Genomic DNA, 18,945 nt, shown 5'->3' on the forward strand with positions numbered 1-18,945 from the left:
CAATAGAGTCTGAATCTCACATGTTTTGGACAGTTAGAGTTATTTCTGGTTGAAAGCAGCACAGTGAACCTGATGACCTTTCAGGAATTCCTTTCAGTTATTTTATAACTTTGGTAATTCTTCATTGGCTAAAAAAAAAAAAAAAAAAAAAAATTCATGAGGGGCAGCTGAGTGACTCAGTGGTTGAGCCTCTGGCTCAGGGTGTGAATCCAGGAACTGGGGATTGAGTCCCACCTTAGGCTTCCCATGGGGAGCCTGTGCCTGCTTCTTCCTCTGCCTATGTCTCTGCCTCTCTCTCCATGTCTCCCATGAATAAATTAAGTCTTTAAAAAAAAATCATGTAACGTTAACATACATCCATGAGAGCCAATTAAGAGGGTTGATCAGGAAATAACTTTTTTCCTTCCAACTTGCTTTTACAGCCACCCGCAGAGCAGGTAGGGCATGCAACTAACTGTCTTGTAAGCAACCCGAAATGCCAAGCTTCTCTTTTCCACAGCTACTTGGTACATGTACCACACACAGGTAAGAAGCAGCTTCCCAAGGGCATCTGCTTTACATCCTCATCATGAAGGGAGTTCTCCCTTTCTGATTCTGCAGGTTACACCACCACAGTCCCTACAGCTTTATTTGCTTATGAGTGTTCACAGCCTTTGGCTCTACTTCAATAACAGACTTCTGCCCACTTCTGATTTTTACCTTGGTCTCCGAGAAGGTAACCCAAATGCAAAATTCTCAGTTCCAGATGGAAATTGAGGGTGTGAGCAGTGGCACCCCAACTATAGGCAGCTTGGGGTCCTCACTTAATTTTTCTATCAACTCCACACATATTTTTAAGAAAAGCTACCCTGGCTTAAAAGTACTCAGGTATTTCTAAATTGATCAGCACAGCCTTATCTCCGTTATCATGGGAGTTTTACCACACTTCAATGTTTTATTTCTTTTTTTTTTTTTAAGTTTTTTTTTTGTTTGTTTTGTTTTGTTTTTTTTATTTATGATAGTCAGAGAGAGAGAGAGGCAGAGACACAGGCAGAGGGAGAAGCAGGCTCCATGCACCGGGAGCCCGACGTGGGATTCGATCCTGGGTCTCCAGGATCGCGCCCTGGGCCAAAGGCAGGCGCCAAACCACTGAGCCACCCAGGGATCCCTGTTTTATTTCTTAAGTAACAAAAATTGCTATGGAAATAATAAGAACCCAATTTTACAACATTTCCAACACCGGCTTATGGCTGCTATGTGATTCAAAAATCCAGGTACCTCCCACAGGGGAAAAAAATCCTATTAAATTAGGGACTCGGCTTAATTAGAGGTTTTATTTCATTAGTTTAAAAGTTAAAACCCACACCAAGATTTTATTGGCAGACAAATGTAATACTATACCAATTTTGAAACAACCTTTGAGTGTATTTCTTTTTTAATTAACCATTCATTACCCTTCAACTGAAAAACCTAGTGAGATGAGGAAAGACCTCATGAGTGTTACTGGTAGGATGAGTTTTATGAGTTCTAGACTTTGTGAGAGAAACTCACTCTCCCCCAACTGTGCCTTGGGTCTCACTCCCCAAGGCTCCTGGGCAGGGCAGAGGTAGGCCGAAGAGACAGTAAGTGACCAGTTCACAATTCCCAGGACTACAGAGGATAGGCTCTGAGTCCTCATTCTTCTGGACTGTCTACCTTCTCCTTGCAACTGTCAGGGTTTTACCAGTCACACTGGGGAGCTTTCTGGTTTACTTGGCTTTTACTTACTCTAAATTTGCAATGGTTTAATGAATGGTTTGCTAAAGTTCATAGGCAAATTTTTTCATGAATGTTTTTCTTTATTCTATTTTGACATCAGGGGAAATATCTATTTTTTTTAAATATCAAAACAATTAGTATCCATGAGTAAGTAAATCACTGTTCAGCCTTACACATCATCTTTAATTCAAGGTGCAAAGACGGGGTCGACAGAAGAATTTCAAATGAGGGGATTTGAAGTACATGTCCTACATGATTCACAGACTTAATTACCTTTGAATAATTACAAGGTGACTATCACTTCATTTAATAAAATTAAAGGTGGCATTTCTCCTCTGGTGTGGAGGAGAAAACATTCTCCCTTAGGGGATAACCCCATCCCAACATCATCCTTTCACTGGACTTTCTCATTGTTCCACACAAAGCTACAAGTTCTCTTTCCCTGCATTCTACGCAGCATTGTGGATTAGGTGAGAGGTTCCCAAATCAATGAACACTAGAATCAACCTGGAGGACCTGTTAAATCATGGAATGCAGAGAACCTATCCCCCAGTTTCTGAGTCTGTAGATCTGATGTGGGACGTGAGATCTTACATGTAACAAGTTTCTAGGTGTGCACACTCTACTTGGCTCTATGGATCACTCTAATAAAGCTTACCGAAAATGGGAGCAAGGATGACAGTACCAGCAGGTTGCCAAGAACTGCCACCACTTAGCAGCTGTTGTTCAGTCAGCACTGATTTAGGCACACCACATCGGTCTCCTATTTAATTTTCACAACAACTCTGTGAGAGGGAGATTATTAACCCCATCTTCCAGACGAGGGGAAAAAAATGAAGCTCAGAGATTAATTTGCTATTAAATGAGAACCTTAAAATTCGAATGCAAGTCTGTTTGGCAAAAAAGCAGGTATTCTTAATCACAGTTCTGCTAGCAAGTTCTGCACAGCAAGGCTATATTAAATAGGGCAACAACAATATTAAATAGGGCAACAACAAAGAAGGTGTGCTGTGTGTTCATTTACAATCACTCACAATTCCTTGGTCTCAAAAAGGTACACATCGATGATTCAGGTTTTATCCCTGCCAGCAGAGCAATCTCAGAGCCACAAAATGTGTTTGGTTAAATGTATCCACGAGGGTCTGTCTTTGCCTCAGGACCTGACAGAGAGCCCTTTGAGAGAGGAATGGCCAGCAGCATGAAGTTACTCCTCAGGTTATAAAAACCACACCACAATTCTTATTTTAGAACCTTAAAAAAAAAAAAAAATTAGAGCCCTTTTTAATTTACAGATTTGAGGTTACTGGCTCCATAACAACCTCTAAATTCACAAGTCCTCTCCAATGTGCTAAGGGGCTCTTCACATTAATTTCTTTCAAGGACAGGCTGTAAATAAACTTGCACCAAAGCAGCCATTACATGCCTGATATCAGGCTCCACTCCCAGGAACTTCTGGCCACTAACCCAGGCCAAGTTCCTAGAGCCTTGGTGCCACTTGCTTGGCCAGCCCAGGAGCCCCCTCCCCTGACCTGGGGAGAGGGAGAGAGAGAGACAGAGACAGAGAGAAACAGAGAGACCACCAAGTCACATGATGATTTGAAGCAACCTAGGGCATTCAAAAATAAGGCCACATGTTGAAGTGCCCCTGGGGGGAGGGTGCCAAGTCTGACCACCCTGCAGATGGTCAGGAGTTTCAGCAGAAGTCTGCCTAAATAAAATAGGGAGTTACTTCCAGCGGCCATTCAGTCACTACTTTGTTGCTTTTGGATCACATACTACTGTCCCCCGTCTGCAAAGGTTCAGTACCGATGGATCAAAAAGATCTCTGCAACAAACCACTGCCCTCCACTTTTTCCCCCTCTTAAGCGAACTAGAAAGACCAAAGGCGAAACCATAGGCTCCAGCTTCCTGTGCCTGGTAGGCCCTGCAGAACACGAGTGCACCAAGCATTACTCAGGCGGACGGCGCTGCAGGTTTGCAGTCACAGAATCCTACCACTCTAATCCACGCAGGAGCCCCCGTGAAGCCTGGAACTCTAACACACACCAGGCTGCTCTCGCTTTCGGAGAGGTGTTGAACTCCTGAGGAATTCAGAGCTGCCCATTCAGCCCCTGAACGCAGTCACTCAGTCAAGCCCATGCTGGGGCCTGTCAGGACCCATTTACTCTGACTTCTCAAATGTTCCTCCTTGCCATTATGGGTAGATGTGTTAAAAACACTGTGACAGAATGAAGAAATCACAGTTCTGGTATGGATTAATGAGAGAGATCCTCTTTCTCAATTTCCCTTGCACTAAAAAAGAAAGGAAAAGAACATAGGTGGAAGGAGGAAAAGACACTATAAGTAACAGGAAGGGCCAAGTTGAGCGTGAGCAATGGGGCCATCATCTGGCTGTGAGCACCTACGTCCAGGCTGGAGCCCACAGGCCCTGCTGCTAATCTAGGTTAGTCATGCAGGATCACCAAATGCCATTGGGTGCTTCCATGGCAACCCTGGGCCCCCAGGGCAGGCTATGCACAGATGACTACCCATTTATCACCCTTGACTGACCACTCCACACAGACCTGCCTCTAATAGATGTGACCATTCTCTCTAGAACTCACATTTAAAAGTTGAATTCTTCCTTGGGGGATAGAGTGTAATTTCTCCAGTGTATTTATCTCCCTAGGCATGGAAGAGACATTTGGCAGTAAAGAAAGGAAAAAAATCCTAAAATCTAAAACGTAGACTAATTTTGGAAAAGAATGAGTCTTTTTTACTGTTTTAGGAGGACTATGCCATTCTGACTTGAATGGACAAAAGAGAAAACAAAACGAAAAACTCTCAGTCTATTCACAAAAGTTGGATAAGCCTGGTTTAAAGATTGGTGATATGGGACGCCTGGGTGGCTCGGCGTTTGAGCATCTGCCTTTGGCTCAGGGCGTGATCCTGGAGTCCTGGGATCGAGTCCCACAGCAGGCTCCCTGCATGGAGCCTGCTTCTCCCTCTGCCTGTGTCTCTGCCTCTGTGTGCCTGTCATGAATGAATGAATGAATGAATGAATGAATGAATGAATGAATAAATAAATAAATAAATAAATAAATAAATAAATAAATAAAATCTTTAAAAAAGAGAGAGAGAGACTGGTGATATGTCACAAAGTGACAGACAAAAGGATAGCAGCTTTGGGTTCTTACTTTCATGCAAGCGACTTTTTTATTTTGGAAACCACCTCTGTTGACTTTTCTTTTTTTTTATTTTTAAAGATTTTATTTATTCATAGAGACACACACAAAGAGAGAGAGGCAGAGACACAGGCAGAGGGAGAAGCAGGGTCCATGCAGGGAGCCCGACACGGGCCTCGATCCTGGATCTCCAGGACACACCCTGGACCAAAGGTGGCACTAAACCACTGAGCCACTGGGACTGCCCACCTCTGTTGACTTTTAAAGTCCATCTTCAGGCCCTTTGCCACCATGTTTCTCTAGTCCTACAATCTAACATTCAGGGAACATTTTTCACATACTGGCTTTACAGGAAAATGTCAACATACTTCAAAGCACAAAGTTCATTTTGCCATTAAATCTGTATCACTCATCAATACACTTTAAACATGAGAAATCAGAGTGGCTCCATGTTTGAAAGAAGAAATGCTGCTTCAAAGAATGGAGAATTTTTTCCCTCTTCTGCTTTGTACATGTGAAAGAATTTGCAACAGGAATAAAAATAAATAAAATCACTTGTAATAAAAATCACTCAGCTAAATCTTCCAAAGATTTCACCTTTATTACTTCCCCCATCACCTAACATACACAATAAATGCAAAGAAAAAACAAAGATTTAACCCTTAATTTCAAAGACCAAATCTGATTTAATATAAAAGAAATATCAGCCAAGTGAAATGACAAAATAGAATTATGTCACTCTTTTTTCCCTGGAGGAGCTCCAAGGGGATTATCTCAAAGTACAGCTCTGCTACTCACTTTTGCTTGCCACAGAAGACGCAGCCTCATTAGAATACTGAAGGAGTTGTATATCACTCCATTTTGCAAAATTAAATCAACCTTTAAGATATTTTTATATATCTTATAGACATACTATGAGTTTTGAATTGAGAGAGCCTCTACTTGGGCAAACTTGAGTAAAAAGTCAGGCATTTCCATCCTAATGAGAGACATGTTAATTTACCTTTCAAAATGAACCTGCCAGGTATTTTTCTACATACATGTTAGTATGTAGCAAAGGTCTAAAAGGATTCACTTTACAAATATCTATCAGGAAGAAGCACCAGATTAGGGTAGAGGAGGTAAGCAGTAGTGTGGTGGTTTAAGGAATATTTTAACTTTTTTTTTTTATTTATTTTTTTTTAACTTTTTTTTTTTTTAAATGAGAAGGTATCCATTCATTATTTGCGCAGTTAAAAATTTTGATTAAGAACAAAAGAAACTGCTTCATGTAACAACATCAAGATCAGGGCTAAAGAAAAATTGAGGTGTTGAACATTTTGGCACTAACTCTCACTGGAACCTATGAACACTGATTTTGGACCCTGGACTCAGTCTTCAATCATTACTAAAAATTATAGACCCATCTGCATAAAGCAGTGCCTTAGAGACTATGTTCCAAAGTTCAAACACCAGCAAGCAGCTGATTTTTTTTTTAGAAAACCTGTCTCACTAGAGCTCATTTTGGTTACCTTAATAGATCATAAATATATTTGGAGAGGCATTTGTACCCTATTGATGGAAAAGCACAAGAATTTGTCTTCTTCAATAGTCTTAAAAGGGCAGTGAGGGAAGCTGTGTGGGTGGGGATACAGAGCTCCAACAAGAGGAGGTTGAGGGGAGAGGAGACAGATGAGTTACTGTGTTCCTATGCATAAGAAATAGTACTTTACCTTCTAAACACGTTTAAAACACAAGCACACACATTTTAAACATTTTTTTAAAAATCAAAAAACTAGTACTGACTGAGGAAGGCCATCATGCAAATGGCACAATTACACAAACCACAACACTGAAAAGAAATCACTCCCGACCTTGAAGATTTGACAATCAATGTGCTAGGGGTTAGTAAAATTTGCTTTTAATGCTATTTGAAATGAGAACATATGAATGTAGCTAAGAAATTCCAGAAAAAGGCAGTCTCTCAGAGGGGATCCCTAAAATGCCGACACTTCCTACTTACAGTTAACTGAAAGCAAGTACAGAAATGACCCTCCACCTCCCACAGTGGCAACAGGCTCACTAGAGATAAATCTGCCACTTGACTATTTCTGTTCCCTCATTTAGTTATAAAGGTCCCTGGTGTTCGGAACTACCTCAGACCGCCTGCCTTATTGGCAACTGTACATTTGGCACCAGTCAGAAACATGGGCAGAAGCTGTTGGCTCTCCCCTGCGGGTCTCGTCTGTACTAGGATCAACCAGAGCACTGGCCTCATTACCATGCCATTCTTCTTTCACACTCAACTGACCATGAAGGACCACATCACACACCTATAAAATAATGAGGCTGGTGAAAGTCTGTATTATAATAGCCAAAAAATAAAAGAATGCGGTGATCATAAACTAAGAAAGAATGGAGAATCTAGCTCAAAGTTCTAGACTTTTAATGCTTGTCTCATTTAATTCATGCTCAACCAAAAAAAAAAAAAAAAAAAAAAAAAGATTGGGATATTAAATCTATTAAGCATCCAAAATTTAAATGAAGTGTTGTGTGGACTTCCTTACTTCTGACTTGGGAGCACAGCCCCACAAGGCTTCTTGTCCTCAGCCACTTAGCTCCACACAGCTGCCTCACATTAAATGCCTTTATAAAAATCATGAATCTGATCTTATTACTCACCTATTTACAACTTTTCTGAGCCCAATGCTGCCTACACGATTAAAACTACAGGGGTTAAGCCAAGCGACACCCTTCAGTACCTGGCTTCAACTTACCTCCAACCTTCAAGGGGTAAGACCTCTTTCTGCTCATTTCTCAAACAAAAATGGGGAAGACCCCATTCCTGCGCCCCCCCCAATACTATGAACACAAAGAACTGGGGGATGTAGGAAAAAAGCACAGCCCTCATCTCTGCCAGTTCTCTTGAGAACTCTTCCCCTGACTTTCGAAGCCTTCCCAAATATCCCTGCCTCTCCATCAGGGTCCCTAGCCCCAAACTCCATTCTCACCTCCTATCTCTGATGTGAATGATTCCTTTCTCTGGAATACATCTATTCCTGCAAGTCTTTCCATGTTTACATTTACAGAAATGAGACAGACTGTACACGTGCCTACAGATTTTCTTTATCAGACTGTGAGCTCCTTAATGGCAAGGACTCTTCCTGAGAGCACAGGGCTTAGAACTAGAAAGTGATGCTTAATCTACTATCCTTGACTTAGTGATTACATTCAAGCATTACTCAATTCCAAACAGTCGAGAATTCTCCTGAAGCCTGCCAGTCTTACTCATTATTTGATGACAAAATACGATTCATTGTCTCATACCTAAAACTGATTTTACCAGACTGTTGTACACATCAAATGACTCAAACCGAAAAGGAAGCTGACATCTCTCTTTCCTAGGTCAGCCATGAAAGCTGCCTTGGCTAACACCATATGTCTATTAGTTAATATTATGGTTTTTATACTTCAGTTTGCCATATTATTAGTCATGAAAGTCCAAGTATACTACACCAAAAAAAAAAAAAAGGCTAAATAACATTTATAGCAAATACACATTAATTTTAAATCAAATAAGATTCAGAATAATATTAATAAGCTGTCCCTAGGACTAAAGCTTCAACAAAAATCCCACAATGAAAAAAATCTCTCCATGCTGTTTTAAATGCATTGTGGGGAAAACAAAACAAAAAAATACAACATCTAGAAAGTTTTAAAATGCAAATGAGATTACATGGCTCCTTCCACTGATGGAAGATCATCATAGGCTTCCCTTAGAATTTAAGATTAAAACCCAGAAGGTTGACCTATAAGGCTCTATCTCCAGCACACTATCTCCAGATATAAGCCCCTCTCCCCTGCCTTTCTCAAGTACTAGCCACACTGGCATTTCCATGCCTAGAACCGGTAGAGTTGTGCATTGCTGATCCCTACCTGGATGCTCCCTCAGGAGAGTGGAGGACAATGTTGCCAGCAACACCTTCGGTTAAAAGAGCTCCTCAGTGAGGTCCCAGGTTTAAATGAGCACTTGGCCTCACCAGCACGAGTTTTGTAGCACTTCACCCTGCTCCATCTCTTTTTATCACTACCTAAAAATTATCTCATCTATTCATTTATCTGTTCAATTATGTCTGGCTCTCGGGCAGCTCAGGTGGCTCAGCGGTTTAGCGCCTGCCTTCGGCCCAGGGCGTAGTCCTGGAGATCTAGGATCGAGTCCCACATTGGGCTCCCTGCATGGAGCCTGCTTCTCCCTCTGCCTGTGACTCTGCCTGCCCCTCTCTCTCTCTCTCTCTCTCTCTCTCTCTCTGTGTCTCTCTCATGAATAAATAAATAAAATCTTTTAAAAAAAAATTATGTCTGGCTCTCCACACTCACTTCCTCCAAGAACATATGCTACAGAATGTCAGTCACCTTTTCTCTCTTGCTCCACACTGTGGAGAAAGCACTAACCCATTAGGCTAAGGAGTACTGACTGAATGGATGGTAATCTGCATACAGATGCAGAACCTCAAGTAGTGTTTTGTTTTTTTGTTTTTTTTTAATGAACAACAACAAATTATACAATCTGGAGCTAACAGAAACATTTTCAAAAGACAGTATTTTTTTTTTTTTAAACTTGGCAGTTATGGACACCATCCCACAAATAAGATTTACACATCAATCAAATTTTCAAGTACCACACAGAAAGCAAGAGAAAAACAAATCATTCCTAAATTCATCTTGTATCTCATGAGACTGCTGAAATGCCTCTTAAGGGGTTTAAAAAAAAACAAGAAAAGCAACTACTCTCAAGAAATTATTCAGGAACAAGTTTATTTTTTTGTTTGTTAAGACGAGTCATAAGAGATCAAATAAATATACTAAGGGGATTTTTTTTGTCACTTAACATCTTGAGCAGCATATAATTCCCCACATATATCAAACTGAATGAATTACATTCTACAGAACAGCTAAGACAACTATAGGATTTACCATTCCAAAAGGAAAAGTCCCTCCCAATGACCGAACTTCCAACACACACACATTCCAGAGAACCAATTGCAGCACATACGATAAGAAGAACTGTTTGAAACTGGGCCAATGTACCAAGTGCTGCTTCAGCCAGAATAAATGCTCAGCATTTAGACTCACTAACCAACAGCAAAAAGCAACAGGAAAAGGCTTACTTTTGGAAAATGAAAGGAAAAACAATGTCTATGTATTGATAAGAACAGTCAGGAACAATGGGATAATAAGGAAACTGGCAAGAGGTGATTTATTTTTCTAAAAAAGAAAATGTTAAGAAACATTTATTCTTTAAATGAATATGTAGAGACCCATCAGCACATTTCAGTTACTGAACAAACAAAAAAATGTAGGGCTCCTCCTCTACCCATTTAATGAAACTCATTCCATTATGGGAGTATATCGAAGACTAAACTTAAGGATGGATTTTCCATCCCCTGATCAACACATAACTTCCAGTGGAAGCCACTGCCAATTATACTTTAAACCTAGTTAAACAAGCTGCTGTGGACATGTATATATGAAGAGATAAACTTTCTACCACTAAAAAAAAAAAAAAAAAGGCGGGGGGGGTGGTTAGGCTCCAACACACATGGATGTAAAACACAAAGATAATCCTAACTCACTTGCATATCACACAAAACAGACAACAATAATGTAAGAATCAAGTGTTGGTATGTTTTTACAGAATCATCAAGTTTTTTCTTTACCTCCTGACTTAGTTATCTTCTTTTAGTTAACTGCACATGTCACATTTGTTTTCACAGAAAGAAAGCTTAATGTCATAAAAGCTAGAGGCATTATCTCTTCCATTTTATCCTACAGACATTTCAAGAAGGAAGAACAGGGAGATTATTATAGGAGAAGAAAGCTGGAAACATGTATTGGTATTTTATATGGCAACAAACAACAATTACATGTTTCTAAATATTCTCATTTTCATCATAACCCCAGCTCACCTCCTACCACCGGCTATAACTGGCATCTCCTGAAAGCTAAACAGTAAGTCATTGTTTTTCTGGAGAAGTCTCCCTTCATTTTGACCTCTGCTAAGCAGTGTTATGAGCCTTACAAAGCTTGTCAGGATTCCTTGGGCTGGATTTTGGCCCAGCCATGGACATTTATATGCAGAATATATCATCTTTTCCCCATCACTGCCAACAGGCAGTTCACTTGCTTAAACAAAGGGTATTTATCAAACTTAATACAGCATCCTCTACCTTCTTCAACACCAGTAAACTAGAAGCTTGAGAGTTCACTTAATTTTTTTAAATACACTTCAAGAGCTTCAGAGTTTATAATGCTTTAAAATTTTAAATTTGCTTTAAAATTTAACTCTCTCTTTGAAAAGCAGAAGCAAATAGACCTATTGTAAGGAAACAATAAGCAAACACTTAAAATAACCAAATGCACTGATGCTTTATATTAACAGTGTCTGATTGTAAAATGGTTTCTTCCAACATCATCGCATTTTAAATTTTATTGCACCTAAGGTTATTTAAGAGCACAAATGCACTTCTATGGTTTTCCATAGTCCAACTAAGACCTTCAGCCTCACAGAATAAAAACAGAAAATCTATTTGTTTCCAGTCAATATTGACTCCCTTCCTATGTGCTAGACCTAAGGACAAAAGAAGTAAGGATTCTACAATCTAGTGGGAGAAATACAAAAGGGGGTAGGGGCAGACTGCTAAGATTGATTGCAGAGGCTGGTTACAAGTGCCACAAGCACTAAAGAATCAGAGGAGAAAAACATCAACTCTAAAGGAAGGAGTCTGGGATGATTTAATTAGGAGCAGTGACATCTGAGCTTGAAGAACAAACAGGGGTTTGGAAGAGGGGAAGGGGTCCCCACGCCCCTGCTGAGAAAGCATGTAAGTCCTGGAGGGGTGATCATTCACCATGCGATGTTTGCACCATCTTATTTACTTCATTCCCCAACTACAACTCCAAATTTCTCCTAAAAAGGGTCCAAAGAACCACTGATAATTCAAGGGGATGACAGCCTTTTTGCAGCCACCCAATCCACCTGGTTGGCCCAGAGCCTCAGTGATATTTTAGGGCAGCAAGCCCCTAAGAATTGCCTGTGGACTTTTCTCCTCCTGAAACAATGACCTCAAATTATCTGTTCATGAAAAACCATCAATTTTAGGTAATGAACAGAGTGGGGATGTCAAAGTTCAGAATGCAAATGGACTTAGCTGTGGCCCCAGATGATCACAAAAAACTGACCACTCCTCCCAGCCCTCCATCCTCATTGCCCCAAAGAACACAGTCCTGGTGCCCAATGGATACAGAGCCTTGCTGTGCAGTCTGGCCTGACTTCCTAATTCAAATGGTTTCACACTATTTTCAAGACTTCCTTGTATCCTTGCGTGTTTGTTGAACCAGCAGCCACAATTCCACGATTTTAAAAATTCAGTAATAAATGTAAAAGGAACATTTAGTTGAACATCCCCATGTGATTGTTCCTTGATTTCCTAACATGCTTAGCTCAGAAATTTCAGGCTTTTAAGTAAAATTAATTTAAAAAGAATAAGGCTACCAGTGGCAAAGAGGGAAAAAAATTGTTTGAACATTCCAATTTGAATTATGATTGAGCAATGCTTAAATTTCAACCTAAAAATGTACAGTAAACAAAGTTAGCAGAAACAAAAAGATGGACTAGACCAGAGGTTAGCAAACTGGCTTGTGAGCCAAATCTGGCCCAGCTGCTTGTTTTTATAAATAAAGATTTATTGGAACATAACCCTGCCCATTTGTTTACACACTGTCTATGGTTGCTTTGGTCCTGGAACAGCAGAGCTGACTAGTTGCAACAAAGACTGTGTGGACAGGCAAAGCCTGAGATATTTACCATCTGGTCCTTTACAGAAAAGGTTTGTCAGCCCTTGGACTAGATCCTAAATTATTAAGAAAGAAAGACAGAGGGTGAATTTTTAAGTTTATTTTGAAGTGTTTCATTTTAAAGGAGTAAAGTACAGACTATTTCTGAAATGTCTTCTGAAACATGTCAGTCTTTCAGGAACACCAAATTTCTCTCTTATCAGCTTTCCTGACTTGAGGGCGAAAGATGAGAAATCTCTACTCTTATCTCTAATTTTAATGCCTTATTTTTTTATTCCAAAAGACTGGTATAATGTAGTGTGTGGTGCACAGTGTGCCAAGCTGGCTGCCTCCAGGGTTTGGCACCATTCACTGTACGATGTTATCTATTACCTCCAGGACTCAGCTCCAATACCCTGCTGGCCTAATGGTCAACAGCCTCAAAAGGGTTGTAGAAATAGTGTGCTGGTGGAAGCCTGGGAAACCAGGAGGCATAAAAACCAACCCAGTCACTGGTTCCAGCTGCATCTTCAATGCAGTAATAGACTTCACGCTACAGCTGTATATGATTTAGGGTGAAATGAATGGGAAAGGACAGAATATGAGGGAGACAGCAGAGCAAAGGAAAACATCAGGAGAGGCTCTGGGATTAAAAATCCCAAGGCACAGAGAGTCCATCCAACTTCCCTGAGCTATCTACTCCAGCAGGCGGGTGTGGTTTGTGGAAAATATGAAGAATTAAGCCAGTGGCTGCTATTAAAGGTCAGAACTTACTGTTCCTCAAATGTCCTGGTTCTTCAGAAGTCTGGTGGGAGACTACACCACTAGATTTGAATACCTTCATTTAAATAAAAGGACATTTGTCAGGTTGACAGTGTAAAGAAACAGGGTAACAGCCTTGATAAAATTAAACCAAGATCTTCAAAATGAATGTAGACTGAACCTCTTACACACTTTAATCTTATTCCTTGGATTTAAACCTTCTAGGGGATCTCTCACTAATTAAGGCTGCTATCTTCCCTCTGCCCCAGGGAATGCTGCTTCCACTACAACTCTGGCCCAATCACAGATTCAACTATTCCCTTACTATAAAATAGCTAGGAAGTGGCTGAAATATTTACATTAGACTTTACCAAAACCTGGAGAAGAACAGAATAGAAATAAACAGATAACATTCAATCAGATAATTTGATTGACAAATTACAACTTGCCCCACTTCAGCTTGGGGCCCCTGGTTGTCTACAGACCCACCACCAGGTTACTTGGGAAAGCATTCCTGTATTCCCAGATTCTCTCATTCATCCTGGTAGAAGACGGAGCCTCTGAGAACCCTGAGCCCACCCATGCAGGATGAGTGACACTGAGTCCACCACTTTCAGGAGAGACCCCATTCTCCCTACCAGTGACTTCCATAGCATGATCCTGGAAGAACACAACCCAATCACCCTGGCGCCCCTCTACTACATGCACTCTTTAAGCAGCAGGCTTTAATTGCACTCTGTCACATGCATCCCACTGTTACCCAGAAATAGGGAGGTCTTAAAGAATGGACAGGGGGCTCTACTCCCATGAAGCATCTTGACTGGGCAAAGAGCTAATCCAAAAAAAATTCAATGATTTTGGACTTAAGCCTTCAAAGCACTCTGTAAAGAAGGCTTTGCTTGTTTCAAAGAAAGCAGTCCCCATGTTGCCCAGTCACAGACTGAAGAAATTGTAGTCTGTGAGTCAGGGAGAAGTCATTTTAAAAGCAATACTCAAGGGGCACCTGGGTGGCTCAGTCGGTTAAGCATCTGACTCTTGATTTTGGCGCAGGTCATGACCTCAGGGTCCTGGGGTGCAGCCCCACAGCTGGCTCCACGATGGGGGTGGGGAGTAAGGATTCCACCCCTCCCCCTGCTTGAGGTACTATATCTCTCAAAATAAATACATCTTTAAAAAAAAGAAATACACAGAAACTAAACCTTGAAAGGAGGACAAATAAAACAGAATAAGTCCATTTACACATCTTCTAATCATCTTCCCACATGCACACCAAATATAATGACCCTAAGATTAGTTCTACATCTTTGGAGGGATTTGGGTTACGCAGACATATACTGCTGTCAAATGCACCAGTACACTTAAAGTTTGTGCGTTTCGTGGCATGTGACTTTTGTGGTGAAAGGGGAAAAACCCTGTAAATAAATACTTTAATGACATACAAGCGAAGTATTCTGGGATCTGCAACTTACACAAGAGGCATAAGAGATTAATGGATAGACATAGCAATGAAGAGATGAGTACATATGTGAGAAAACAAATATAATAATAAAGTTAATAGTATAATCTGGGAATAAGGCTTTTTACTGTTCAATTCTTCCAACTTTCTGAATGTTTGAAAAATTTCCCAATACAGTGTTAGGGAAATTAGCCACAAGAATAAATTCATAGGGACGCCTGGGTGGCTCAGCAGTTGAGCGTATGCCTTCGGCCCAGGGCATGATCCTGGAGTTCCAGGATCAAGACCCACATCAGGCTCCCTGCATGGAGCCTGCTTCTCTCTCTGCCTGTGGCTCTGCCTCTGTGTGTCTCATGAATAAATAAATAAAATCTTAAAAATAAAAATGAAAAATAAATTTTTAAAAAAGAATAAATTCATAAATATGGTAGGATCTAAGAGGCTGCCAAACACAAAGAGATCCCACATGGTTCTGTCACCCATATCTACAGATAAAACTTCAGACTTAGGGCAGCCCGGGTGGCTCAGCGGTTTAGTGTCTTCAGCCCAGGGCGTGATCCTGGAGAACTGGGATGGAGTCCCACATGTCAGGCTCCCTGCATGGAGCCTGCTTCTCCCTCTGCCTGTCTCTGCCTCTCTCTCTCTCTCTCTCTCTGTGTCTCTCATGTTTAATAAATAAGATCTTAAAAAAAAAAACTTCAGATTTAACCAGAAGTCTCCATCAGAAAGGGGGTAAGGGGGTGGTGGGTACATGTGAGTGGCTCAGTCAAGTGTCTGACTCAGTTTCAGCTCAGGTCGTGATCTCAGGATCATGCGCTTGAACCCCACATTGGGTTCCCTGCTCCACACAGAGTCTGCTGGAGATTCTCTCTCCCTCTGCCCCTCCTCCCCACTTGGGCATGGGCATGCTTCTAAATAAATAAATCTTTGGGGGGGGGGGGGGGGTTAAGTGGAAAGCACAAATTCATCTATTAACCAGTACAGTGGCTCCCTGAAAGGAAAGAACTGAAGAGTGGTCCTGAACTCTGTGAGACACATCATGACAGCTACTGTTGGCAGAACTGAAGCAGCTTGAACATACATACGCCTGCATACTGCAAGGGTTTATCCATGTGTGTACACTGAGCCAAACCTTTCCTTGCTCTTTCAGAATCTTCCGCTTTTGCTCTATTGAGACGAAACAAGGGATCCAGCAGAGATACATACATGCATTTGAAGGAAGACATTTCAGACTCCCATTTGGGAAGCTTTCAAGGCAATCTCCTTAGCAGCCATTGTAGAGACTTAATTCACCTTTCCCTCCTCCCTCCTCCAATCTTCACCTGTGTAAAAAAAAAAATCACTGTTTTTCCCTATTTGAGAACCAGGTTGGTTGAGAGGTTTCAGAAAATTAATCTTCTCCAATTCTTGTCCTGCTTCTTCATGTACAGATTTAATGCCTATAGAGGAACCACTGGAATCACATTTCCTTCTTCATATTTCAAAGTGTTTTCCCTGCAAGTCCTTCCCTACAAAATTACCAAGCAAGAAAGCCCTGGTCTTTAAGAAGGGCTTGATTCTATGGTTTCCCTAGTTTAAGTCACATCTGATATCTAAGATACAAAAGGCCAAGATTTTAGACATGCATTTTACACAAGTAAATTTGTAATATAATAGGTGGTTACCTTATACCTACCAATCTCCCTTTCTGCCTATTTTCTCCCTTGAGTTAGTTCAAAACGCTTCTGCAAATCAACCTCTTCCCTGCTAGGTATGTTAAGGCCCCATGCCACTGAGAAGTCTTTCCTTGCTGCCTTAAAAGGCCTGACTTAGTTCTCTGCTAATGGGCTCCCTCACCTCTGACCCCTGTATGTCACCTCCTGCTGCAGAGCAACCGAAAGGCCACTCAAGGTCCCCAGATGGAGACTGCTGTGTGTCAGTCTCCTACAGCAGCTTTGCTGAATTCGGGGAAGGCAGGGAGGAGGATGAGCATATGCAGCAGGATGCAACACTGGCTACCAGCACAGTAAACTGATGAAGAGCATAGTGTCTGGAATTAGGGATAAGTTTGAACTTGGGCTCCATGACTTTCTAGCAGTGTCCTCTAAGCAAGTCATTTAACCTGAAGTTTAAAAAGATCATGGTAACAATGGTAAATTAATGTGAGGTTTAAGTGAGCTAACGTCTGATAGTACAAAGTAAACTGAGAGCACTCAGGTGAGTAAGAAAGGAGAAATCTGAAAATGTCCCTGGATACACTTCCAGAAGTGCTCTTTATCCCACTCAGGTTTTACACTCTCCAAATTTGCAGCCTGTATATATCCAAGCCTTTGCCCTTCCCCTTGTCCCCTCTGCTTCAACAAATCCTTTCCCCTCCACCACACTCAGACGTGTTTCTTCCATTTCTTCCTTTCCTACAGGGCTGTGTAACCCACATGGTGCCCAGCAACGTCCTGCGCACGCGGGCACACACGCACACATACACTGTGTCCTAAACAAACAGGCTAAATAACCAACACGTGGGGCCAGCCATGGCTGAGCTGGATGGAGTCTGATTACAATATGCTGATGTTCTCTGAAGCACTAATATACCCATACCTATGAGCTAGGGGGAAGCAGCAGAGCAGGGCTTCTGAACTCAGGCACTACTGACATTTTGGACCAAATAATCCTTTGTGCCCGAGAACGCTGTTCCATGCATCGTACGATGTTTAGCAGGATCCCTGGCTCCCATCTTAGGTGATGGCAGCACAGCATCTTCCCAGCTGTGACAATCAATTATGTTTCTAGACTTTGACAAATATCCCTGTGGGGGGTGGGGGTTAAATAACCTCCTCCTGTTTTCCCTGCCTCCCCCATGTTGAGAGGCACTGCTGCACAGAACGAGAAATATTCCCCAAGTCACAGTGCTGGTGCTCGACTGAAACCGCAACCGCCACAGTGCAGCACACTGCAAAGTGACACGGGAAATCTTTCCTAACAGCTACGTTTGTGAAAGGCACCTTGGAGAGTCTGTCACTACAAGCTTAGGCCAACAGGGTAGGTCACAAACTCCAAGTTCTAATTGTACCAAAGGTTTAGAACTGTTGTAAGAATGAAGTGAACGAGTGTACATATACATACTGTTTAGTCCCATGCCTAGCAAATAGTTAAGTCTTCAATACCTGTGCGCCATTATTAAGGATATACAGCTGGGGTCCAAGCGCTGGGCAAAGCAGCACAGGCCTTGGCTCTCCCCTCATCCATTTTTTCTGTGTTCCTCCCATCCATCTCCCCAAGGAGAAACTCAGATAATACTAAACACAGTACACCGGTCCCTAGAGCTGATAACATATGAAGCAGGGTAAGAGACCAGAAGATAAAAAAGGAGAATCCAAGAGTGGCATGAGAAGTGTGGTGTCCTGCAGCAGAGGCAAAGGGGTGCACACATTTCATACTAAACAGGAAGAGGCAGAAGGAGGTCAGTTTCACTCCAAAATGAGTTTCTTATAAGCAATCTGCATTCTGAAAGAGGACGAAGGGTACAAGGGATTTCACATCTTTTATCCAGGGAAGTTCCAGCAACATAAATCTTCCTTTCCAAATAATACAGAGTTCCCTGAGTTACAAATACCTCACAACTTCAAACAGTTGCACTGTTTGTTTCCTTAATTCCCCATGTGGCAACCCAGTTGTGGGGAAAAGGCACTTCCCAGTGCAGGGCATTAGGAAATACCAATCTCACATTTCTTCTGTACCTTTCTTCACCCTGAGACAAATTTTACACATACCATGTTTCTCTACTCTCATCTCATTCCCTCTTCCTGTTTCATACACTTTAATTAAAAGACACAACGCACAGGATCATGCTCCATTTTCTCCATCCTTCCTTTGCTCCTTTAGTAAAACCAAGGACCACTGACCATACAGATTAATGTATACAGGACAAAGATGACATTAATGTGAAAGTCTAGAGTAGATTAGTGGAGGCTGTATGCCAAGTGTCACTTTCTGGCTCTGTGACTGTGATCAGTCATTTAACCTCCATGAGCCTCA

General features: G+C 41.5%; 1 protein-coding gene across 5 annotated transcripts in view; it reads right to left on the bottom strand.

Moving 5' to 3' along the window:
• AFF1 (ALF transcription elongation factor 1) overlaps positions 1 to 18,945 on the bottom strand; it is a 200,990-nt gene that overhangs the window by 93,872 nt on the left and 88,173 nt on the right. Inside the window, exon 1 of one of the 5 annotated variants that reach the window (XM_025998128.2) lies at positions 16,138 to 16,248. The exons of the other annotated variants lie outside the window; for them this stretch is intronic. Coding sequence (XP_025853913.1) covers positions 16,138 to 16,157 — 20 coding nt within the window. The 5' untranslated portion in view covers positions 16,158 to 16,248. Of the gene's footprint in view, positions 1 to 16,137; positions 16,249 to 18,945 lie in introns of those variants that run through there. 5 annotated transcript variants of the gene reach the window in all.

This window comes from Vulpes vulpes, chromosome 4 (genome assembly GCF_048418805.1).
Source record: "Vulpes vulpes isolate BD-2025 chromosome 4, VulVul3, whole genome shotgun sequence".
Classification (NCBI taxonomy): Eukaryota; Metazoa; Chordata; class Mammalia; order Carnivora; family Canidae; genus Vulpes; species Vulpes vulpes.